The sequence below is a fragment of the Homarus americanus genome, unplaced genomic scaffold (assembly GCF_018991925.1).
Source record: "Homarus americanus isolate GMGI-L3 unplaced genomic scaffold, GMGI_Hamer_2.0 scaffold32846, whole genome shotgun sequence".
Lineage (NCBI taxonomy): Eukaryota > Metazoa > Arthropoda > Malacostraca > Decapoda > Nephropidae > Homarus > Homarus americanus.
The window spans coordinates 1-21152 of NW_024713318.1; the positions used below are offsets into that span (position 1 = coordinate 1).

General features: G+C 45.6%; 1 protein-coding gene across 1 annotated transcript in view; it reads right to left on the reverse strand.

Annotated features, from left to right (window-relative positions):
- Nucleotides 1-165: 165 nt before the first annotated feature.
- LOC121871807 (nascent polypeptide-associated complex subunit alpha, muscle-specific form-like) overlaps nt 166-21152 on the reverse strand; it is a gene marked incomplete at its 3' end in the record, with an annotated part of 54446 nt that continues 33459 nt past the window's right edge. The window contains exons 3-4 of the mRNA XM_042374310.1: nt 4504-4737; nt 166-641 (exon numbers count right to left, since the gene is read on the reverse strand). Of these exons, the coding sequence (XP_042230244.1) occupies nt 166-641; nt 4504-4737 (710 nt within the window). The remainder of the gene's footprint in view (nt 642-4503; nt 4738-21152) is intronic.

Genomic DNA, 21152 nt, shown 5'->3' on the forward strand with positions numbered 1-21152 from the left:
TCGTGAAGACGCTGTGTTTTCTGGCGCTGTGAAGACGCTGCGTTTCTGGCCGGAAGACGCTGTGTTTCTGTGGCGCTGTGAAGACGCTGTGTTTCTGTGGCGCTGTGAAGACGCTGTGTTTCTGTGGCGCTGTGAAGGCCTGTGTTTCTGTGGCGCTGTGAGAACCTTTGTTTCTGTGGCGCTATTAGAAGACCTGTGTTTCTTGGCGCTGTGAAGGCCGATGTTTCTGTGGCGCTGTGAGGCCCTGTGTTTCTGTGGCGCTGTGAAGACGCTGTGTTTCTGTGGTGTTGTGAAGACCTGTGTTTCTGTGGCGCTGTGAAGACGCTGTGTTTCTGTGGCGCTGCGATGACGCTGTGTTTCTGTGGCGCTGTGAAGACGCTGGGTTTCTGTGGCGCTGTGAAGACGCTTTGTTTTTGTGGTGCTGTAGAAGCACTGTGTGTTTCTGTGGTGCTGCAGAAGACGCTGTGTTTCTGTGGTGCTGTAGAAGCGCTGTGTTTCTGGTTGTGCTGTGAAGACGCTGGGTTTCTGTGGCGCTGTGAAGAACCTTTGTGTTTCTGTGGCGCTGTGAAAGGCCTTAATGTTTCTGTGGCGCTGTGAAGACGCTGGGTTTCTGTGGCGCTGTGGCGCTTTGTTTTGTGGCGCTGTGAAGACGCTGTGTTTCTGTGGTGCTGTGAAGACGCTGTGTTTCTGTGGTGCTGTGAAGAGCGCTGTGTTTCTGTGGTGCTGTGAAGAACGCTGTGTTTCTGTGGTGCTGTGAGGCTGTGTTTCTGTGGTGCTGTGAAGACGCTGTGTTTCTGTGGCGCTGGGGAAGACATTGTGTTCTGTGGTGCTGTGAAGACACTGTGTTTCTGTGGTGCTGTAAAGACGCTGTGTTTCTGTGGTGCTATGAAGACGCTGTGTTTCTGTGGTGCTGTGTAGCGATGTGTTTCTGTGGTGCTGTGAAGCGATTTGGCGCTGTGAACATTGTCTTTCCTGTGGTGCTATGAAGACGCTGTGGTGCTGTGGTGCTGTGAAGACGCTGTGTTTCTGTGGTGCTGTGAAACGCTGTGTTTCTGTGGCGCTGTGAAGACGCCTATGTTTCCTGGCTGTGAAGACGCTGTGTTTCTGTGTTGTGAAGACCTGTGTTTCTGTGGCGCTGTGAAGACCGCTGTGTTTCTGTGGCGCTGCGATGACGCTGTGTTTCTGTGGCGCTGTGAAGACGCTGGGTTTCTGTGGCGCTGTGAAGCACTTTGTTTTTGTGGTGCTGTGAAGACGCTGTGTTTCTGTGGTGCTGTGAAGACGCTGTGTTTCTGTGGTGCTGTGAAGACGCTGTGTTTCTGTGGTGCTAGCCAGGACGCTGGGTTTCTGTGGCGCTGTGAAGACCGCTGTGTTTCTGTGGCGCTGTGAAGACCGCCATGTTTCTGTGGCGCTGTGAAGACTGGGTTCTGTGGCGCTGTGAAGACGCTTTGTTTTGTGGCGCTGTGAAGACGCTGTGTTTCTGTGGTGCTGTGAAGACCTGTGTTTCTGTGGTGCTGTGAAGACGCTGTGTTTCTTGGTGCTGTGAAGACGCTGTGTTTCTGTGGTGCTGTGAAGACGCTGTGTTTCTGTGGTGCTGTGAAGACGCTGTGTTTCTGTGGCGCTGGGAAGACATTGTGTTTTCTGTGGTGCTGTGAAGACACTGTGTTTCTGTGGTGCTGTAAAGACGCTGTGTTTCTGTGGTGCTATGAAGACAGCTGTGTTCTGTGGTGCTGTGTAGACGATGTGTTTCTGTGGTGCTGTGATGACGATTTGGCGCTGTGAAGACGTTGGTCTTTCTGTGGTGCTATGAAGACGCTGTGGTGCTGTGGTGCTGTGAAGACGCTGTGTTTCTGTGGTGCTGTGAAGACGCTGTGTTTCTGTGGTGCTGTGAAGACGCTGTGTTTCTGTGGTGCTGTGAAGATGCAGTGTTTCTGTGGTGCTGTGAACGCTGTGTTTCTGTGGTGCTGTGAAGACGCTGTGGTGCTGTGAAGACGCTGTGTTCTGTGGTGCTGTGAAACGCTGTTTCTGTGGTGCTGTGAAGACCCTGTGTTTCCTGTGGTGCCTGAAGATGCTATGTTTTTGTGGTGCTGTGAAGACGCTGTGTTTCTGTGGTGCTGTGAAGACGCTGTTTTGTGGTGCTGTGAAGACGCTGTGTTTCTGTGGTGTGAAGACGCTGTGTTTCTGTGGTGCTGTGAAGACGCTGTGTTTCTGTGGTGTGTGAAGACTCTGTGGTGCTGTAAGGACGCTGTTTTGTGGTGCTGTGAAGACGCTGTGTTTCTGTGGCGCTGTGAAGACGCTGTGTTTCTGTGGTGCTGTGAAGACGCTGTTTTGTGGTGCTGTGAAGACGCTGTGTTTCTGTGGTGTTGTGAAGACGCTGTGTTTCTGTGGTGTTGTGAAGTCTGTGGTGCTGTGAAGACGCTGTTTTGTGGTGCTGTGAAGACGCTGTGGTGCTGTAGAAGATGCTGTTTGTGGTGCTGTGAAGACGCTGTGTTTCTGTGGTGCTGTGAAGACGCTGTGTTTCTGTGGTGTTGTGAAGACCTGTGGTGCTGTAAGAAGCCTTTGTTTTGTGGTGCTGTGAAGACGCTATGTTTCTGTGGCGCTGTGAAGACGCTGTGTTTCTGTGGCGCTGTGAAGACGCTGTGTTTCTGTGGTGTTTGTGAAGACCTGTGTTTCTGTGGTGCTGTGAAGACGCTGTGTTTCTGTGGAGTGCTGTGAAGACGCTGTGTTTCTGTGGTGCTGTGAAGACGTTGTGTTTCTGTGGTGCTGTGAAGACGCTGTGTTTCTGTGGTGCTGTGAAGACGATGTGTTTCTGTGGTGCTGTGGTGCTGTGAAGACGCTGTGTTTCTGTGGTGCTGTGGTGCTGTGAAGACCCTGTGTTTCTGTGGTGCTGTGAAGACTCTGTGTTTCTGTGGTGCTGTGAAGACGCTGTGTTTCTGTGGTGCCGTGAAGACGCTGTGTTTCTGTGGTGCTGTGAAGATGCAGTGTTTCTGGTGCTGTGGACGCTGTGTTTCTGTGGTGCGTGAAGCCTGTGGTGATGTGAAGACGCTGTGTTTCTGTGGAGCTGTGAAGACGCTGTTTTGTGGTGCTGTGAAGGGCCTGTTTCGTGGTGCTGTGGAAGACTTTTTTTGTGGTGTTGTGAGACGCTGTGATCTGTGGTGCTGTGAAGACGTGTTTCGTGGTGCTGTGAAACCTGTGGTGATGTGAAGACCTGTGTTTCTGTGGTGCTGTGAAGACGCTGTTTCTGTGGTGCTGTGAAGGCGCTGTGTTTCTGTGGTGCTGTGAAGACGCTGTTTTGTGGTGTTGTGAAGACGCTGTGAATCTGTGGTGCTGTGAAGACGCTGTGTTTCTGTGGTGTTGTGAAGACTCTGTGGTGCTGTAAACGCCTGTTTTGTGGTGCTGTGAAGACGCTGTGTTTCTGTGGTGCTGTGAAGACGCTGTTTTGTGGTGTTGTGAAGACGCTGTGTTTCTGTGGTGCTGTGGACACTGTGTTTCTGTGGTGTTGTGAAGACTCTGTGGTGCTGTGAAGACGCTGTTTGTGGTGCTGTGAAGACGCTGTGTTTCTGTGGTGCTGTGAGACGCTGTGTTTCTGTGGTGTTGTGAAGACGCTGTGTTTCTGTGGTGCTGTGAAGACCTGTGTTTCTGTGGTGCTGTGAAGACGCTGTGTTTCTGTGGTGCTGTGAAGACGCTGTGTTTCTGTGGTGCTGTGAAGACGCTGTGTTTCTGTGGTGCTGTGAAGACGCTGTGTTTCTGTGGTGCTGTGAGACGCTGTGTTTCTGTGGTGCGTGAAGACGCTGTGTTTCTGTGGTGCTGTGAAGACCTGTGTTTCTGTGGTGTGTGAAGACGCTGTGTTTCTGTGGTGCTGTGAAGACGCTGTGTTTCTGTGGTGTTGTGAAGACGCTGTGTTTCTGTGGTGCTGTGAAGACGCTGTGTTTCTGTGGTGCTGTGAAGACGCTGTGTTTCTGTGGTGCTGTGAAGACCGATGTGTTTCTGTGGCTGTGAAGACGCTGTGTTTCTGTGGTGCTGTGAAGACGCTGTGTTTCTGTGGTGCTGTGAAGACGCTGTGTTTCTGTGGTGCTGTGAAGACGCTGTGTTTCTGTGGTGTTGTGAAGACGCTGTGTTTCTGTGGTGCTGTGAAGACGCTGTGTTTCTGTGGTGCTGTGAAGACGCTGTGTTTCTGTAGTGTTGTGAAGACGCTGTGTTTCTGTGGTGCTGTGAAGACGCTGTGTTCTGTGGTGTTGTGAAGACGCTGTGTTTCTGTGGTGCTGTGAAGACGCTGTGTTTCTGTGGTGCTGTGAAGACGCTGTGTTTCTGTGGTGCTGTGAAGACGCTGTGTTTCTGTGGTGCTGTGAAGACGCTGTGTTTCTGTGGTGCTGTGGAAGACTGTGTTTCTGTGGTGCTGTGAAGACGCTGTTTTGTGGTGCTGTAGAAGACGCTGTGTTTCTGTGGTGTGGGAGCATGTTTCTGTGGTGCTGTGAAGACCCCTGTGTTCTGTGGTGCTGTGAAGACCTGTGTTTTTGTGTTGCTGAAACGCGTTGGTGCAGAAGACGCTGTTTTTGTGGTGCTGTGAGACGCTGTTTTGGTGCTGTGAAGACCTGTGTTTCTGTGGCGCTGTAAGACGCTGTGTTTCTGTGGCGCTGTGAAGACGCTGTGTTTCTGTGGCTGTAGAACCCTTGTGTTTCTGTGGCGCTGTGAAGACGCTTTGTTTCTGTGGCGCTGTGGAGACGCTGTGTTTCTGTGGCGCTGTGAAGACGCTGTGTTTCTGTGGCGCTGTGAAGACGCTGTGTTTCTGTGGCGCTGTGAAGTGCATGTTTCTGTGGCGCTGTGAAGACGCTGTGTTTCTGTGGTGCTGTGAAGACGCTGTGTTTCTGTGGTGCTGTGAAGACGCTGTGTTCTGTGGTGCTGTGAAGACGCTGTGTTTCTGTGGCGCTGTGAAGACGCTGTGTTTCTGTGGTGCTGTGAAGACGCTGTGTTTCCGTGGTGCTGTGAACGCTGTGAAGACGCTGTGTTTCTGTGAAGACCCTGTGTTTCGGTGGCTGTGTGAAGACGCTGTACTTCTGTGGTGCTGTGAAGACTCTTTGGCGCTGTGAAGACGCTGTGTTTCTGAGGTGCTGTGAGACGCTGTATTTCTGTGTGCTGAAAGACTGTGTTTCTGGTGCTGTGAGACGCTGTATTACTGTGGTGCTGTGAAGACGATGTGGCGCTGTGAAGACGCTGTGTTTCTGTGGTGCTGTGAAGACGCTGTGTTTCTGTGGTGCTGTGAAGACGCTGTATTACTGTGGTGCTGTGAAGACGCTGTGTTTCTGTGGTGCTGTGAAGACGCTGTGTTTCTGTGGTGCTGTGAAGACCCCTGTGTTTCTGTGCTGTGTGAGACGCTGTGTTTCTGTGGTGCTGTGAAGACCTGGTTTCTGTGGTGCTGTGAGCCCTGTACTTCTGTGGTGCTGTGAAGACTCTGTGGCGCTGTGAAACGCTGTGTTTCTGTGGTGCTGTGAAGACGTTGTGTTTCTGTGGTGCTGTGAAGACGCTTGTATTACTGTGGTGCTGTGAACGATGTGTTTCGGTGGTGCTGTGGAGTCTCTGTGGCGCTGTGAAGACGCTGTGTTTCTGGTGCTGTGAAGACCTGTGTTTCGGTGGTGCGGAGCCCCTGTGAAGACGCTGTGTTTCTGTGGTGCTGTGAAGACGCTGTATTACTGTGGTGCTGTTGGGACGATGTGTTCTGGTGCTGTGAAGACGCTGTGTTGTCTGACGCAAAATAGAAAATGTTACCCAGTCTGTTCGCGCCTCGTTGAAGTGTACAGTTACTACAGTATCTTCTCTAAGTCTGTTTACTATTGATTAATGGTGTTATTACTAAGATTTTCCTTAAGTATCCCCTAAATTTCACGTTACTTTGATTTACAGATTTAAAAGATATATATATTATTCACTTACTCAACTTTGTTTTTAGAATGGATAAAAAATCTATCGTTATGTTTGGATTTTGACAGTTATTTTAATATTGTTTTTATATAATAATGTAATATCAATTAAGGTATTAATAATGGTAATAATAACACTAATGATTTAATTATTTACAGCCTATCATACAAGCAACTACTAGTTTTAATAACCAATATCTTTATTATTCATGCGTATAACTATGTGTGTATGTATGTGTGTTTAGTTATATTTGTATTCATTTCGTTGAACTGTTTCTGATCTCTTGCTTTAAATACATTAACTGGGTGTGCCTTGGGGAGTACAGTACAACAATAAACACTTTCCCTGGTGCTGGCGACGGCAGTGTAGGCGTGGCAGACCAGCCCCTCACACCCTTCATATTTCACGCTGCTCTGAGGGGTCTCCAGGCAAAAAAAAAAAAGTCGGCGACAATTTAAAAAGTGAAAACGTTCCCAATGTTGGTCGGTGGGCGAGAACCTCTTTCGGGTCCTCTTTAACAGGGAACTTTATTTTGTTGTGGGGTTGGGGGGGTAGGGACGGAGGTTGGTGAAGATAATTTTTCCACGTACAACAAACAACTGGATATTTTGGACAACAAATGCAGTAGTAAGTGTTGGGGTGGAGGAGCTGTGGGTTTTGCTACAGGGTGGGAGGAATGTGGGTGTTGCAACAGGGGTGGAGGAGCTGTGGTGCTGCAACAGGGTGGAGGGAGCTGTGGGAAGGTCAACAGGGTGGAGGAGCTGTGGTGTTGAAACAGAATGGAGGAGCTGTGGGTGTTAAACAGGGTGGAGGAACTGTGGGTGTTGCAACAGGATGGAGGAGCTGTGGGTGTTGTAACAGTATGGAGGAGCTGGGTGTTGCAACAGGGGGAGGAGCTGTGGGTGTTGCAACAGTGTGGGAGGAGCTGTGGGTGTTGCAAACAGTATGGAGGAGCTGTGGGAGGGTCAACAGGGTGGAGGATTGGGTGTTGCAACAGTGTGGAGGAGCTGTGGTGTTGCAACTGTGGGGAGCTGTGGGTGTTGCAACAGGGTGGAGGAGCTGTGGGTGTTGCAACAGTGTGGAGGAGCCAGGGTGTTGCAACTGGGTGGGGGAGCTGTGGGTGTTGTAAACAGGGTGTCCACCAACAATGTGGGTCACAAGTGGATTTATTCATCCCAGATTGGTGGAGGCGTGTACATAAATGTCTCCATTATTTATGCTTCAGGTCTTGTATGAGTAATATTAAGAAAATGGCAGGAGTGACGGTGGTGTTATGAAACTACACCACCACCACCACGTGTCCCCCTCGACCGAGAGATGTACAGTAGGTCGCCGCTGGTAGCTTGAAACAAAATAGCTTAAAAATGTTTATTCAAATACCCTGTTCTTTTTTTTCTCATTATTATTCATATCTTCTTTGAGTCACTTAGTAAATTCAACAGACCAAGTTATCTTTCGCTGAATATCTACATTGAATATCTTTTCGGGACAACAGACGGCATCAGGTTAGTGCTCGCTTGAGGAGGAAGATCCGACCTCTCCTACCTTCCTCTACGGGGTGGGGGTTGCTTATTGTGTGTCAAGAGAGACGGAGGAAGTGAGAGCTGAGGTGAAGTTGTTTGACGGAACAGAGTCTTAAGAATGAAACACACTGAAGGAACTGATTGATATTTGAAGAGAGGTGAGAGAGAAGACTGCTATATACAAAAGAGGGTTAGGTTAGGGATTATAGGTAGATCCTCTCCTCCCAGCCTCCTCCAGCCTCCTCCTCCTCCCCAGCCTCCCCCCCGTCCCCAGCCCCCTCCCCCTCCCCCCAGCCCCCCTCCCCCAGGCTCCTCACCATCTCGTGTGACACCGAGAGATAAGGAGGTGACAAGGTGAGGTAAGAGGTTGCATGGTACAGTGACGGTGGGGCACTGACCAAACCAACCCTTTAATGTAGTCATTTTACACATGGAGGAAAAAGAGGAGGCTTCCATCACTCCTTCCCCTTCACCCCTCCCTTCCCTCCACCACCTTCCCTTCCCCATCATCCCTCACCCATTACCCTCCCTCCACCGCCCTTCCCCACCACTCTCCCCACCACTCCTTCCTCCACCACCCCTTCCCTCCACCACCCCCCCTTCCCTCCACCACCTTCCCCTCCCCACCCCCCTTCCCTCCCCCACCTATACGATGACTGCTGGACGAGTGAGATAGGAGGTAGAGTGAGGGCCAGGGACAGTCTGCCACCCTCACCTACTTGAGCTCTACAGTATATCCCCCAACACGCGTTTCCACACCATTTAGAATTAACTACCTCGAGTGGTCTTGTTGTCTGGTAAATATTGGTCTCTTTTTTATATACAAGATCTGGTGAAAATATGTAAATTATTCACCGAGAAATGACAGCGGATAAAAACGGTTCAGAAAAATTTTACTTTTTTTTTTCGTCAGCAAAGTTTTCCTCTTTCCTTAAGCTCTCTCGTGCTAGGCCGCTGGAGGTGTGGAGGAACAGTGTAACAGCCGTAAAAGATTGACGAGCTCCCAGGTGACACAACGTCGACCACCCGGCCAGATGAAATTTACACGCCTCAACTCACACCTCGACCACACCCTAGATGCCGCCACACCCTGGACACACTCCGTCCACACCCTAGTTGCTAGCCACACCCTGACCACACCCTAGATGCCAGCCACACCCTGCCACTCCTTAGATGCCTGCCACATCTCGGTCACACCCCAGATGCCAGTCACATCCAGGCCACACCCTAAATTCCAGCCAAGCCTCGGCCACACCCTAGATGCCAGCCATACCCTGGCCACACTCTAGATGTCAGCCACACCCCAGCTCACACCCTAGATGCCATATTATTATGAATATTAATTATTAATTCCTTTTATCAGATCTGACAATTAATTAGACATAATTCTCTCTCTCCCCGACATGTCTAACCTTTGACGACGAGTTCAATAATCACTATTGTTTTTTCCTCAATTCTGGACCGTCGGGAATGTAACTGTATATGATGATGACGTCAGTAAGTGTATGATGACGTCAGAGGGGTGTGACATCACTTGTTTACCCGTGTCGCTGGAAACCCAACTTTTATGACGGTGGTGAATATTGCAAAGAAGAAAAAAAAAAAAAAAAGAGAGAGATCACCCTGTTTCTCCTAACCTTGACCTCCATCCATCAGTGCTGAGTCTTGCTATAGCTTATCATTCCCCCACACACCTTTTGTTCAGTCATTAATAATTTTGTTGTTTTCTAAATACTACTTAGACACAGACAGAAACAGAGATATAGACAGACAGAGAGACAGACAGACAGACAGACAGACAGACAGACAGACAAAGGCTAAAAATCTGAGACAGGTGAGTAGATATGAGTTTCGTATATTACCTGTACGTGTTTGTAATTATAAATAGGATACACACTTGTACACACCTGCCCAGATTAATGTACGTATACACAGATAAAAGTACACCCATTCAGGTATACTTGTTATTGTATTCAAATGGTTTAAGTTATCGTACTCAAAGAGATTAATAAATTCACTTGTTATATAATATGTATTGGGGGGGTGATGCTAAGGGGGTAGGTGGACAGGTACATGTGGTGGTGGTAGTGTGTGTGTGTGTGTGTGTGTGTGTGTGTGTGTGTGTGTGTGTGTGTGTTCGGGCGCCCACCTCAGTGTAGATAAGCCAGGGAGGGTTCGGCCTCGTGTCCAGCCTGTTGCGCTACATTATTGAGTGTCTCTCCCCACCATCCACAAGTTGAATTTTATAATACGAGTCGACTAAAACCTCTCAACCCTCCCTCCCCCTACTTAAACCCACCTCACCTCACTTCATTACCCACTTTATGAGAACTTTGAGAACTTTATTTAAATCTTTTGTAAAGTATGTTTTAGAAGTGCCATCTTTCTCTCTCTTTCTTTTTTCTATCTTTCTCTACAACTCTGTATTTTGTTCTCTTATCTCTCTCTCTCTCTCTCTCTCTCTCTGTTAGTCTTGGTCTGTCTACTTCAAGGAGTTTTTTTACGGGGACCAGATATACAGTGAAACCTCCACCATCTAACGAACTGTATAGAGATGGAAGTCCGTTTTATCGAGAGTCCATTAGATTATGACCACCCCCTCCTCTCCTCCTCCCTCCTCCACCCCCCACCCTCACCAAACGGGTTGTGGAGGAGTTTTTTAAGGGAGTGAGGTTATGTAGGTTCACCCTGACCTTAGGGACTTAGGGCATCCATCTCTGCTTGACACTTCTAGCCTGAGATAAGCCGATTATAGAACTGCATTCCTCTCGAGTTTCTTGTAGGAGGTGTGTGTGTGTGTGTGTGTGTGTGTGTGTGTGTGTGTGTGTGTGTGTGTGTTATTCTCCTTGTTCATATTTTCTTGGGTGCCTCTTTTCTCCCTCCCTCCCTCCCTCCCTCCTCTTCCTTCCTCTATATCTTCTCTCTCCTTCCTCCTCCCCACCCATTTCTCTCTCTCTCCTCAACATCTCTCCCTCCTCTTGTTATTCAGGTATTCCTCCTCTTCCCATCTACATTAATTCCATCTTCTTCTGTATGACAATTTCACTCCACTTTGGCCTCACACCTCGCTGGGGAGAGGAAATGTCTGCTTGAGAATGGTTGGTCGGGCGTGTGTGTGTGTCTGTGTATGTTCACGTGGGGAGAGGAAAGTTTTATGTACGAGAGAGAAAGGTGGGGGATAAAAGGACAGACAGACAGGAAAAAGGACAGACAGAACATGAGAGAAAGGAAAAAGATAGACAGAAAAAATATGAATAAAACGACAGACAGACAAGAGTGAGAGAAAAAAAGATAAAAAGGAGAGAGAGAGAAAAGAACGAGCAAGAAAAGGAAAAAGAAAAGAAAGCTATCTCACCTCCTATGACACAAATTCAGAACAAATAACACGAGACAAAAACAAATAAACTATTTCAACAAATCAACAAGACACTAATGACAGGTATCCCCCACCCCCCTCCTACACCTGAGCACCTACATGACACAGCAGCATATATACGTGAATGACAAGACCTGTTAAACCAATCCCTTCGTCAGGAGGTAAAACTGATCAAGAGACAAGCAGGTGGAAAATGAGATCACAATTACTCACCTCAACGATAGACTGATGACAGGTAGTGAAGCTCCCTAAGTACAGGTAAAAAGGACTCATGGGTATCTACCATTATGGTAATAGTTCACCAATAATACAAATGGATCAAGAACAAAGGGAAATAACAGGGGGAACACAGAGAGAGAAATAAGAGCCAAGTGACTTTATCCAACTTAGAACATTGGATCATTTTCTATATACTGTACCGTATGTGATCCCGTTTGATATTGCCAAGGATGGAATTAAGGCTGATTACACTTCAATTCCGTGATCGTTATGACTGTGTAGGGGTGACGCTGGTCTTTTGTATAATATTAGCTGGAGTGTTAATACAAATGGCAGGGTGGTAGTGGGTGAGGAGAGAGTTGACTGGGTGTTTTCTCTGATATACGGATGATGGCAGGGTGGTAGTGGGTGAGGAGAGGGTTGACTGGGTGTTTTCTGATATACGGATGATGGCAGGGTGGTAGGGGTGAGGAGAGGGTTGACTGGGTGTTTTCTGTTATACGGATGATGGCAGGGTGGTAGGGTGAGAGAGGTGACTGGATGTTTTCTGCTATACGGATGATGGCAGGGTAGTGGGTGAGGAGAGGGTTGACTGTGTTTTCTGTTATACGGATGATGGCAGGGTGGTAGTGGGTGAGGAGAGAGTTGACTGGATGTTTTCTCTGATATACGGATGATGGCAGGGTGGTAGTGGGTGAGGAGAGGGTTGACTGGTGTTTTCGTTATACGGATGATGGCAGGGTGGTAGTGGTGAGAGAGGTTGACTGGATGTTTGTTATACGGATGATGGCAGGTGGTAGTGGGTGAGGAGAGGGTTGACTGGGTGTTTTCTACATACGGATGATGGCAGGTGGTAGTGGGTGAGAGACGGTTGACTGGATGTTTTCTTGTTATATGGATGATGGCAGGGTGGTAGTGGGTGAGGAGACGTTGATGGATGTTTTCTGCTATACGGATGATGGCAGGGTGGTAGTGGGTGAGGAGAGGGTTGACTGGGTGTTTTCTCTGGTAATGGATGATGGCAGGGTGGTAGTGGGTTAGGAGAGGGTTGACTGGATGTTTTCTTGTTATACGGATGATGGCAGGTGGTAGTGGGGTGAGAGGGTTGACTGGATGTTTTCTGTACTATACGGATGATGGCAGGGTGGTAGTGGGTGAGGAGGTTGACTGGATGTTTTCTCTGCTATACGGATGATGGCAGGGTGGTAGGGTGAGGAGAGGGTTGACTGTGTTTTTCTGCTATACGGATGATGGCAGGTGGTAGTGGGTGAGGAGAGGGTTGACTGTGTTTTCTCTGCTATACGGATGATGGCAGGGTGGTAGTGAGGGAGACAGTTGACTGGATGTTTCTTGATATACGGATGATGGCAGGTGGTAGGGGTGAGGAGAGGGTTGACTGGGTGTTTTCTGTTATACGGATGATGGCAGGGTGGTAGGGTGAGGAGAGGGTTGACTGTGTTTTCTCTGCTATACGGATGATGGCAGGTGGTAGTGGGTGAGGAGAGGGTTGATCTGTGTTTTCTGCTATACGGATGATGGCAGGGTGGTAGTGGGTGAGGAGACAGTTGACTGGATGTTTTCTCTGATATACGGATGATGGCAGGGGGTAGTGGGTGAGAGAGGTTGACTGTGTTTTCTGTTATACGGATGATGGCAGGTGGTAGTGGTTGAGGAGAGGGTTGACTGGGTGTTTTCTGTTATACGGATGATGGCAGGTAGTGGTGAGAGAGGGTTGACTGGATGTTTTCTGCTGTACGGATGATGGCAGGGTGGTAGTGGGTGAGGAGACGGTTGACTGGATGTTTTCCGTTATATGGGTGATGGCAGGGTGGTGGGTGAGGAGACGGTTGATCGGGTGTTTTCTGCTGTACGGATGATGGCAGGGTGGTAGTGGGTGAGGAGAGGTTGACTGTGTTTTTCTCTGCTATACGGATGATGGCAGGTGGTAGGGTGAGGAGAGGGTTGACTGGATGTTTTCTGTTATACGGATGATGGCAGGGTGGTAGTGGGTGAGGAGAGGTTGACTGGATGTTTTCTGTTATACGGATGATGGCAGAGGTGGTAGTGGGTGAGGAGAGGGTTGACTGGGTGTTTTTCTGCTATACGGATGATGGCAGGGGTGGTAGTGGGTGAGAGAGGTTGACTGGATGTTTTCTGTTATACGGATGATGGCAGGGTGGTAGTGGGTGAGGAGAGGGTTGACTGGATGTTTTTCTGCTATACGGATGATGGCAGGGTGGTAGGGTGAGAGAGGGTTGACTGGTGTTTTTCTGCTGTACGGATGATGGCAGGGTGGTAGTGGGTGAGAGAGGTTGACTGGGTGTTTTCTGCTATACGGATGATGGCAGGGTGGTAGGTGAGGAGACGGTTGACTTGTTTCATCGGATGCAGGGTGGTAGGTGAGGAGAGGGTTGACTGGATGTTTTCTGCTATACGGATGATGGCAGGTGGTAGGGTGAGAGAGGTTGACTGGATGTTTTCTACTATACGGATGATGGCAGGTGGTAGGAGGAGAGGTTGATTCAACGGATGATGCAGGTGGTAGGGTGAGGAGAGGGTTGACTGGATGTTTTCTCTGCTATACGGATGATGGCAGGGTGGTAGTGGGTGAGGAGAGGTTGACTGGATGTTTTCTGCTATATGGATGATGGCAGGGTGGTAGTGGGTGAGGAGAGGGTTGACTGGTGTTTCTTGCTATACGATGATGGCAGGTGGTAGGGTGAGAGAGGGTTGACTGGATGTTTTCTCTGCTATACGGATGATGGCAGGGTGGTAGGGTGAGGAGAGGGTTGACTGTGTTTCTGCTATACGGATGATGGCAGGGTGGTAGTGGGTGAGAGAGGGTTGACTGTGTTTTCTCTGCTATACGGATGATGGCAGGGGGAGTAGTGGTGAGAGACGGTTGACTGGATGTTTTCTGCTATACGGATGATGGCAGGTAGTGGTGAGGAGAGGTTGACTGGTGTTTTCTATACGGATGATGGCAGGTAGTAGGTGAGGAGAGGGTTGACTGAAGTTTTCTGATGGATTGAGGGGTGGTAGGAGTGGAGACGGTTGACTGGATGTTTTCTCTGCATAATGATGCAGGGTGGTAGTGGGGAGGAGAGGTTGACTTGTTTTCTATACGGATGATGGCAGGGTGGTAGTGGGTGAGGAGAGGGTTGACTGGATGTTTTCTGCTGTACGGATGATGGTGTGGTTCGTGTTTTTATGAGAGGAAGTGATAGTTAGGTTAGTCTTGTGGTGGTGTTTGTGGTGGGTGGTGTTGTTGGTGGTAATTTTAGAAATGGGTTTGTGGTGTGGGGTCATCTCTCTCTCTCTCTCTCTCTCTCTCTCTCTCTCTCTCTCTCTCTCTCTCTCTCTCTCTCTCTCTCTCTCTCTCTCTCTCTCTCTCTCTCCTCTCTCCACAGATATCACTGTCTCAGGAGTTCAAAACATTTTAAATATATATCTTCCTTCACACACACACACACACACACAGACACACACACACACACACACACACACACACACACACACACACACACACACACACACACACACACACACACACCTCATCCTCTCATATTAATTAATAATTCATAGATCTCTTCCATTTCTCATTAACCTGTATTTTCTTGTGTATCCACCCCGTTCTCTCGTCTCCAGAGAAGCTTTATAGCATCTCTCTCTTAGCCTTTGTCTCTTAGTGAGAATTGGGAGAATTTTTGTTTGCTTTGATAAATAACAAGAAGAAGAAGAACAAGCTATAAGAATGATGAGCTCTTGGATTATCTTGACCTCCAAGGAAATACTCCAAGTAGTTCTGAATTATTTGAGCTTCATAAGAGGGAGAAAATCCCACACACAGTCATTGATTTTTTATCAACAGGAGAAAATAGACCAAAGAAACGTGGATAATATAATATAATAAAAGATACCAGAGTCGAATTGTATGTAATTATACTTCCTTTGATATACGAGAGAAAAAAAATAATAGTTTTTACCTTTTAGGAAGATTTAATCCCTTAATTAATTACAGAGGAAATAAAAATACTTAAAACAAACGCGCAGGAGTTTGGGGGGTTTATAATAATAATATATATTTTCGTGATTTAGTTAATTTTCATTATATTCAAAAGGTAAGATGAATTAGGATTTCCTAAGCTGTCAGAGGAGAAAATTTCTGTACTGTTGTAAAATTATTTTTTTTTCAAGACTCAGGTGAGAGAAGAAAGATTTCTTAACTGGAAATCACTTGGAGGACGACCTTGACTCTTACTAGTTGTCCTCCAAGGGTTATCAAGACATTCTCTCTCTCTCTCTCTCTCTCTCTCTCTCTCTCTCTCTCTCTCTCTCTCTCTCTCTCTCTCTCTCTCTCTCTCTCTCTCTCTTATCCACCATTCCTCCCTTCCTTCCCTTTTCCTTTCCACCTTCCTCAACCTCCTCTCTCTCTCTCTCTCCCTTCCGTCACCATTATAATCGACCCCTCCCTCCATTATTCCATCACACTACAGACTAAACCCTTTTAGACATTAAATGAGCTCACTGGTTCTCAGATACAATAACATCAGGGATAGATAAAAAAAATTAGTAATCGGGACTCGTTATGCCCGTATCGGCGTGGGATTTACCAATTATTATCAACCAGAGTCATTCCAAGGCAACGTTTAGAGTGTTACCAAATAATAACACTGTATTAACTGGACATTTAAACTGTATTAACTGGATTCAGTTGATTAGTTGAAACATTTTAGTGTGAAAAATAAGATACCAGAGTGGATAATAATAACAATATTAACATAAACTGAGCCAGTTACGAGAACCTAGACTCTCTTTGAGGCACCTGATATATACTATACATTTATCTCAAGAAGTATTATGTAACATTTGAAGTATCATCTGGAATAGTACAATAGCATGGTAATGTGGTACATCTCATAATGTTATACAGTTACTTCAATATTTAATTATTTATTATTTATTATTTTTTATTTTATATATATTTTTTTATTTATACATACATATACATATACATGTATACATATATATATAAATATATATATATATATATATATATATATATATATATATATATATATATATATATCTATATATCATTAGCACAATAAAGCCGCGGACTACATACAATCAACCTCCAAACCGCCAGGATTCAGACCCGGCCCACAGGCCCAAGACTGTGACCGGGAACGCTGCCTCTGGACCACCAGGATACTAAAGCAGTCCTAGACTCTGTGAAATATAGCAGAGTCTGGGACTGCTATATCCTGATGGTCAGTCCCAGTGCAGTCTGGTGGGAAAAAACATAAGTATAATGGGGCAGTACAACCTGGGTTGTGTAGTAATAAGGTTGAACAAGAGGACCCAGAGCCTTCAGGATTATCTGGTTGGCAATTATGTTTGTGCAATGGTAATTGCTTATTTGTTACATGATAATTTCCAATGAAACGGTTTTTGATGGTTTTAATAAAGCGGTGTATAAATGGTAGGTGTTATGAGGAAGTATTAATACTTCGACAATAGATATTTTTAGAGATGATTTAAAGGAAGGGTAGTCTTTGCTCAGTGTGTGGGGAATGGATTGTTCCACACCTTCACATGATACTGGAGGTCTGGGATTGAGAGGCGCCAGAATTGGTCTTATTAGCTCTGGGTGCTTTAAGTTGTATCTCTGATTATTCCGGAACTGGAAGTAATTATTGCCAAACAAGTGATTGATAGATTTATATAAGAGGGCACAGCAGTAGGTGTCAATATCCTCGAATTTAAAAATTCAATATATGGAATTTTCGTTTGTGTGATCCTGTTTTTTCATGGGTCATTGTCCGTACAACTCTCTTTTGTGCAATAACCAGAATTGTGTTTTGAGGCAGAACTATATAGTGTGTGACAGTGTATCAGGTGTTGGTAAACAAAGATCGTGGAATTTCCTTTCATTGCTGTGGTGAAGTGTGATATATGATACAGCACTGTTTATTGACTTTACTGTGAGTGGCTTGTATGTGGTTTCTCCAGTTAAGTTTCTCATCATATATAACGCCGAGGAATTTGACATTTTAACACTGTATTCACTGGACATTTTAACACTGTATTCACTGGACATTTTAACACTGTAACACACACATAAGACAATGAGATAATCCTTCCTGTAACTTACACTTGTGATAGTTTGTCTGCATAAGTTTTCCCGTAGCTGTACCGTGTGTTTGTCTAATGGCGTTGTGTGTCGTGATGTGAACACTAAAATGTTGATACTGAATATGTGAAGTTCTTATGATCAGTCAGTCACTACGATTGGTACTATGGAGCTAACTAGCGCGCACACACACACACACACACACACACACACACACACACACACACACACATATCCCTTATCTTTTAACTTTCTGAAAGTTTCTAACTAACCCATCATCGTCCTGAAGGAACGTGTGTGTACGTGATGTATTATTAATACATGTGTATTATTATTATTGTGTGTATATGTATGTATGTATGTTTCCTGTGTGTATGCTTCCTGTTTATTTACAGCATATGTCTCCTCTGTGTGTTTCTGTGTACATGTATGTTTTGGGTGTAAAATATACTTACTTACAGAGTGGGCGTTGTTTAGATTGCGGACAGACAGACAGACAGACACACACACAGACAGACAGACAGACAGACAGACAGACAGACACAGACAGACAGACACAGACACTTTTTGAGTTGTATGCCCGGTTTCGCCCTACCAAATTTTAGCCGTCTTCACACACACACACACACACACACACACACACACACACACTTCCTTCCCTTCCACGATGTTACCGAAACACAGTAGAACACTCGTCTTACAATGTTGACCCCTCCAAGGTTAACAGATTGTTCTTAACATTCATATATTCATCCTTCTCCGTGTTAACTCGTTCAAGGACCAACATTCATTCGCTCGCCCCTCTGAATATTAATGTGTTTCTTATTTATGTCTCCCTGCCTGTCTAAGGGAGATTAGATATAGTTAATCTTCTTATTTGTCTCCCTGCCTGTCTAAGGGAGATTAGCCATAGTTTATCCTCCCTTGTAAGAGACTGGCTGTATTCCTAAGCAGATGGGAGAAACAGACAGACAGACAGACAATCAGAAAATCATACAGACACAGATAAAGAGACAGGAAGACTGACAGAAAGAGAGAAACAGAGACGAGCAGATAGATTTGCACACAGAAAAGCATAAAAAAGACAGACAGACAGACAGACAGGAGAAGGGAATAAGAAAGACGAAGAAGAGAAGAAAAAAGACAGAAAAAGATGACCATTATTTATATTGATGACCATTAACACCTTCTTCCTTAAACATCAAAGACATTCTCTCTTCCTCTCTGGTCTTTGTGTTCTCTTCTCATATCTCAGTTTCTTTCCTTTTTATTAAATGTTTGAGTTATTATAGATATATAGAGAGAAAATATCTCTCTCTCTCTCTCTCTCTCTCTCTCTCAGACAGGTAATGCAACGGTCGTGTCGATGGCCTCAACAGTGTCACCTGACGCCTCTACTATACTGTGGGTGACCTGACCAAGACTGCCAGTTAACTCACACTACCAGCCTTGTCACTCACCTACCACCATTACCTACCATCATCACCTACCAGCCTTGTCACTCACCTACCACCATCACCTACCAGCCTTGTCACTCACCTACCACCATTAACTACCACCATCACCTACCAGCCTTGTCACTCACTTACCACCATTAACTACCACTGCCATCAACCACAACTACCACTACCATCAACCACAACTACCACAGCCATCAACCACAACTACCACTGTCATCAACCACAACTACCACTACCATCAACCACAACTACCACTGTCATCAACCACAACTACCACTACCATCAACCACAACTACCACTGCCGTCAACCACAACTACCACTAACATCAACCAGAAAATGTGTAAAGGATCTAAGATTCGTTGCCGTGGGGAAGGGTGTTGGAGGGGAAGGAGCAGCAAGGGGGGAAAGGGATGGAAGGGAGGTAAGGAGAAAGAATAAGGAGGAGAAGGATAGGGGAAGAAACCAGGAGAGAGAGGAGGGAGGAGGCGGCAGATGTATATAGCTGAGTTAGTCCACTGATCCTATAATATTAGTATTTACATTAATATAGTCTTTATTTGTTTAGAGACTATTATATACATAGCGCTATAGTTCATATAGTCTTTATATGTATAGTTATATATACAGTACATCACGCCGTTGTGTGACATTATCGTAAATATATTATGTTTTATATAAATTGTATTACTCTATATACCGTATAAGTTGTATTACTTTATATACCGTATAAGTTGTATTACTTTATATACCGTATAAATTGTATTACTCTATATACCGTATAAATTGTATTACTCTATATACCGTTGATGGTCAGCTAGAGATCATATACATGCTATAGTTAAATGATAAACAGTGATGTGTATAGATGGGAAATTGATGGTTTAGTTATGGGACATTGATAGTGACAAACACACCGCCGCCACCACCACACTAGACGCCAACCACAATCATCTACCACTATTCATAACTATCAACCACTGGTCGCAATTATTACACAATCAAAGGCCAAACACAACTTTCCATACTTTTATCATCCTGTCTAATAACAACACCCATAACAACCACTATCAATAACAACTCCCACCACCACCATCGATCACATGTACAACTGTAACCACCTACAATACCATCAAAGCGCGCCCTCATCACACCGCTACAATCACCCACAACCAACAACAATTAAACTCCCATCAGAATCTATTTACAAAAGTTTCGCGGACAATCTGCAATTCAAATCACGTGTTATATTTTTTTCTTAGTTTCTGGGTTTTCATATACGTGAATCATTAGGGTTAAAATCGCCGTTGTAGTATGATGTGTATGTGTGGTTATTCTCTCTCTCTCTCTCTCAATTATCGTCTTCTGGCCATAAAAGACGCTGGTTTAAAAAAATTACACCTTTAACGACTACTGATGAGAGACTTATTCACTGGTTTGGGATGACGACAGAATTTACATATTAGTTTTGCTACGAATTTACCCAGAGTTTGCGGATCATGCTCCGGTGGTATCAGATCTGTGTGTTTGTGTGTGTGTGTGTGTTTAAGTTGAGGATATGAACAAGCATGTGTGATAACTATATACCACTTACCCTCCCAAACCTGTTGTTCCACCCTATAAAAAAGAGGGAAACTAAAGAGAAAAAGACGAAAGAAATAATAACATCTTATTTATTATTTCTACGAGAATTTCTACTGATCTTTCGTTAATTCTCAAAAACCCCAGTAATACAAAAAGAGAATCGTATTATGAATTTAGCTCCCCAATACAACATCTTATCTTCCCAGTACAATACTTTAGCGCCCCAGTACAATATTTTAGCTCCCTAGTACAACATCTTATCTCCCCAGTACAATATTTATCTCCCAGTACACCATTAACTTCCAACACAATATTTTAGCCCTAGTACAATATTTAGCACCAAATACAACATCTACCACCCCAGTACAATATTTATCTCCCCAGTACAGCCTTTAGCTCCCCAGCACAACATCTTAGCTCCCAACACATACAATATCTTGTTTCAGTACAATATTTAGCCCCAGGACAGGATGGACGGGGTGAGAGACTGGTAGAGGAGAGCGGGTCACAACTTTCATCGGAGTTAAGGAGAGTTATTATTCCCCTACCTACACTAAGAGGGACACACACACACACACACACTAATTCAAACATATACACACACACACTAAAACATATACACACACACACACTAAACATATATGCACACACACACACACACACTAAACATACATACACACACACACACACACGCAATAATACCTAACACGCACACACACACACACACACACGCACACACACACACACCACGGTCATTACCTCACTAAACATATACATATACACACACACGCACACACACACACACACACACACACACTAAACATACACACACACACACACACACACGCACACACACACACACACACACGCACACACACACACACACACACTAAACACATACACACACACACACACCAAACATATACACACACACACACACACC